General features: G+C 55.5%; 1 protein-coding gene across 1 annotated transcript; it reads right to left on the bottom strand.

The window, feature by feature from the left end:
• Window positions 1-1,941: 1,941 nt before the first annotated feature.
• Window positions 1,942-3,192, bottom strand: ACTL9 (actin like 9). Its single transcript, XM_061188799.1, has one exon. The coding sequence runs from the start codon at window positions 3,190-3,192 to the stop codon at window positions 1,942-1,944; it is 1,251 nt and encodes a 416-aa protein (XP_061044782.1).
• Between the last annotated feature and the right edge of the window lie 1,718 nt (window positions 3,193-4,910).

The raw sequence follows: 4,910 nt of genomic DNA, 5'->3' as shown, positions 1-4,910 counted from the left end.
CACTGGCCTGTGAGGGGGCTGGAGCCACTGCCCAGGACACAGTGGTACAGGGTGGGTGGGGATGACCAGGGCCTTCACTCCCTCCATTGCCTGATGGCAGATGCAGGAGATAAGTAGGGTGGGCTCACACGCTCCATGAATATAGGAGTTTCCACTCTGGAAAATTCCTACATAAGAACTAGTGCTGGCAGGTGAGTCGGAGAGAAAAACACATCAAGTGAGCAAATAAAAACCAAAAACAAAGAGACACACAGACTCAGGGAGAGACAAAGACAGCCTGTGAGTGAAGCTCAATAAGCATTGACTGGTTGAAGGAATGAATGAATGATCCCTTGGACCCAGCGTGAACGTGGATAAGCTCTGGCATCTCAGGCTTATTTTGTTGCTACATTGGGAGGATGTGTCCAGGCTGCTGGCCAGGGGTCCTGACATTAATTGGGCTGGGCTAGACGGCATAAAGACAAAGGGTCTTGCCTCCAGCAGGGGCCTCGGTGGCTGAGGATAAGGGCAGAGCAGGGAGAGGGGACTGAGGGCACCCTGCGAGGAGAATGTCCAGCCCCTCCACCCTGCAGGTGGGGCAGTAGAGGCTTCATAGGACATCCTCAGGGCAGGTCCCAGAGAAAGCCCGTGGGGTGGCATAGTAGGAATACGCCGAGAGAGGTCTGGGGAGATGGTGAACTTGGAATGAAACACTAGTGGAACGGAAGGTGGTGGGGATGGACAGCCCAGGACGACTGGCCCTGGAGACTTGTGTGGGGTTGGCAGGAGGGAGCCAGTGTCCAGGGGGACCCCTCACCTGGGGTATCTGCCTCAGGGTCACATTGCGCTGGGCAGTCCTTGTGAATGTCACTGGCCATTGGTGTCTCAACTAATGGGATGGGACCTTGTGGCTGGTCCTGGGGGTGAGTTCCGGGAGTCTGAGAACACCAGGGTGGGGTGTCCTGGGGTTCACCAGAGGGCAACCCTGGGAAAATGTCTTTGGGGAGGGAGTTGGGGGATTCAGAACACAGGTGCATTACTGGGGTCATCACATGATGGTCCTGGGGGCCCTAGCCTTCCTGGGAGGATATTCTAGGAGCTGAGGAATGGGGTCAGGAGATGCACTGAGAAACCACGTGGGAGTATTTCTGGGGGAGTTACAGAGCAAGGGGGCGTGGGCTGAGAGCAGAGGGGGCCATCTTGGGGGCTTTGGGGGTCTCAGAACTTGGTGTTCTTTGGGGGTAAAGATGGGGGATGGGTTGTGGGAGCATCTGGATGGAAGGAGCTTGGGGAAACAAATCATGTGGGGAGGTCAGAGCTTTGGAGGAGGGTGGAACTTGGGGGATGGACTTTGAACACTGGGGGATCCTTTAGTGTGCCGTTGTAGGGGAGACCCTTGAGGGTCAGAATTTGGATCTTTGTGGTGGTGTGGGGATGCAGCACTTGTGGAGGGATGTTCAGAACATCAGGGTGTCAGAGAACTTTGGATAATCAGACCCGGGAAACCAAAGAGTGGGTGGATTTGGGGTGCTGAGAACCAGGGATATCTTTGGAGTGGGCTTGGGAAGGGGATCCCAACCTGAGTGTGGTGGGAGACTAGGCTTGTGGGAGATGGGTTTGACAGGGTTAGCACATGGTGGTGTGTGTGTGTGCGTGTGTGTGTGTGTGTGTGTAGGGGGGTTGATCGTGGGGGACGGAGGGTCAGGGAGTCAGAACTGGGGTGTCTCAGGGGATGGCTCCTGGGAGGTGAGTCAAGGCAGGGCAGAACCAGGGATGTCTTGGGAGGTAGCCCACCAGGGAGGGTGGGTCTGTGGGGTCAGAACCAGGCGCATCTGGGTGGGTCCAGCAGTGGACCGGGCCAGGCCCTGGGGGAAGGCAGGACGGAGCCGGCTGGGTAGCAGAAACTTTACTGCCCATAACGCCCCCCAACCCCGCAGCGCCCACACCCACCCCTGCCCCGGGTCAGCAGCATTTGCGGTACACGACGTGGGGCCCCTGCTCCTCGTAATGCTCCCGCAGGACCCAGCAGAACTTGAAGGCGCGCAGCGAGGCGAGGATGGAGCCGCCGATCCACACGGAGAAACTCCTGGTGGGCTGGGCCGCCACTACCACGTGGGTCTCTGGGGGCAGAGCGCGCAGCAGCTCAGCGCGGAAGCGACCCTCAAACCCGGCGAAGAGTGAAGAGCCCCCGCAGAGCAGCACGTTCTGGGCCACGTCGGTCCGCAACTCCAGCGGCACTTTCTGAAGGCTCTGTTTCGCCATGGTGGGGACGCCCACGGGCGACAGCCCTGGCATCTCGGGGGGGCTGAACAGCAGCTCAGGGCACCGGAACAGCTCTTTGCCCAGCGTGACCATCCGCCCGTCAGGCAGCTTCAAGGTCTGGCGGCATTCCCCCTCGGGCCGGGCCTGTGCCTTCAGGAAGTCGGAGGCCACATAGCAGTAGCGGCGCTTGATGTTCTCCACCGTGTCCAGGTCCTGCTGCCCCAGGGGCAAGCCGGAGCCGAGCAGCGTCTCCGCCAGGAAGGCGGTCAGGTGGGTGCCCGCCAGGTCCAGGCGCTGTGTGGCGTGAGGCAGGTTGTAGCCCTGGAAGACGGGCACCGTGTAGGTGACCCCATGGCCCGCATCCACCACCAGCCCGCTGACCCGCCCGTGCGCGTAGGCGGACAGCACTGACTGGGAAGCCACATACATGGCGGGGGAGCCCAGCGACTCGAAAACCACCTCCACCAGCTTCTCGCGGTTGGTGGTGGGGCTGAAGGGCGGGTCGGAGAACAGCAGCGGGTGGTCCCGGGGGGTCACGCGGAGGTCGTGTTCCAGCACGTGGCGCCAGATAAGCTCGGCTGCGTCCCAGCCCAGCACGATGCCGTTCCGCACGGGCTGCACCCGCATCAGCTCAGGGCGAGTGCGGGCTGCTTCGCCGATGAACGTCTCCAGCACCGGCGGCCCGGTGGTGGTCGGCTTCTTGGGCTGGCAGCCGACGACGGTGGCCACGGTGTAGGTGGGCCGGGCCTGCCCCGCGAAGCCCACCTTACAGGTGCCTGTGCCCATGTCGATGACCACCGCCCGGGTCTTTGGGGGCAACCTGTCGCCCACCATGCTGGGGGAGTCCTGCGGCATGGTATTGTTCGCCAGGATTGAGCAGGGGTTCAGGCTAGGCTTGGGGGCCTCTGGGGAGGTCTGGGGCCCCGGGCGGTTGCCCCGATTTGGATCCATGGCTGTTAAGTGGTCGCGTGGGTTGCTTGGCAAGGCAGACCACTTTCCTCTGGGGTGAGGGGGGTGCGGAGAGAAAAGGCCGAGGCCAGGCCTGGGGCAAGCACAGGCGGAGGGAGGGAGAGGGGGCCGGGCCGCTGGTCTATGACATCATTTTGCCGCTCACAATGCAGGAGTGGGGTGGTGGGGTGTTAAAGGTGGGCCCTTCCTTGCTCCAGAAAGCTCCCAGAGTATTTAATCTGGGTTCCCCTCCGCCCCCCTCCCACCCCCAGTGCCAAATCTGGAGAAGGAACAGGATAGAAGGCTCCCAAAGAGGGACCTCTGACCCAGTTCCCTGATCCAGAACCCGGTAAGACCCAGGAATCCTTCTCTTGGTGCCTTGTCTTGAAGTTATTTATAGTATGGTATCTGAGAGCTGGTCACAGGCCTCCTTAGAATATTAAAGTATTAATCCTTCAAATATTAATTAGAAGGTAGTTGGCTTTAGAGTGGCTTTCTGGTTTTGCAGAGGAAACAGAAGCCAGCCTGGGGTGGGGGGCAAGGAGAGGCACAGACACCCCTATACTAGATTCTTTGACACTTCTGCTCTTCCTGCTTCCCGGAGCAGCCTTCCCATTCCATTCCTGCAGGGCAGGAATTTGCTCTTCAAATATCAGCAGGACACCACTGCCTCCTGTAAGTCTTCCTTGATTTCTCCTCCCTCTCTCTACTACCTGGTGGTGGTAGGAGGTGTCTGCCTTCACTCCAGGGACTTCATCTGCTTCCTCTTGGTGGAAGGGGGTGTCCATGGGATACAAAAGGGGGATTTCAGGGTAGATAAAAGGGGGATGCATTTGAGAGGAAGACACTTTCGACAAAGGACAGCAGGCTCCACAATGGATCAGGAGTTGATTCGAAAAATGTTTTTGTGGTGATAGGTATGACCTGTTAGTTAAAACAAATAAACAAATAAAAATCTGTGTGTGTGTGTTTGTGTGGAGTGCTAGAAATTACCGACACTAGTGCTGAATGAGTCACAGGGATATCAAAGTGAGAGAGGCTTTACTTCCTAGTTGTGTTGAGATTTACTATCCTGACCAAAGAGTGATGTTGAGTTTTTATTAAATTAATTATTTTTTGTGTGATCTAATACATGTTCATTTACTCAGCTATTTATTGAGGGTCCAGGCAGTCCCCCTGCTTCCAGGTTTATTGAGATGTAATTGACATATAACACTGTGTAAGTTTAAGGTGTACAGTGTGATGATTTGATACACTTATATATTGCAAAATGAATACCACTGTAGCATTAGTTAACACCTCCATTACCTCACATAATAACCATTTCTTTTTTTGTGGTGAGAACGTTGAAGATCTGCTCTGTTAGCAACTTTTAAGTATATAATATAGTATTGTTAACTGTAATCACCATGTTGTACATTAGATCTGCAGAAATTATTCATCTTCTAACTTGAAGTTTGTACCTTTTGACCAACATCTTCCCATTCCCCCCATTCTCCAACCCCTGGTTACCACCATTATACTCTCTGTTTCTATGGCTTCGGCTTTTCTGGATTCCACATATAAGTGAGATCATACAGTATTTGTCTGTCTCTGACTTATTTCACTGAGTGTAATGCCCTCAAAGTCCATCTATGTTGTCACAAACGGCTTTATTTCCTTCTTTTTTCATGGCTGAATAATATTCATCTATCAATCTCTCTGTATATCTACGTATCACA

This window comes from Eubalaena glacialis, chromosome 4 (genome assembly GCF_028564815.1).
Source record: "Eubalaena glacialis isolate mEubGla1 chromosome 4, mEubGla1.1.hap2.+ XY, whole genome shotgun sequence".
Classification (NCBI taxonomy): Eukaryota; Metazoa; Chordata; class Mammalia; order Artiodactyla; family Balaenidae; genus Eubalaena; species Eubalaena glacialis.
Note: the sequence above shows the minus strand (reverse complement) of the source record. Positions and strands in the feature narration are given on the sequence as shown.

Coding starts and splice junctions, on each gene's coding strand:
- ACTL9 (XM_061188799.1), bottom strand. CDS start 3,192: ATGGATCCAAATCGGGGCAACCGCCCGGGGCCCCAGACCTCCCCAGAG.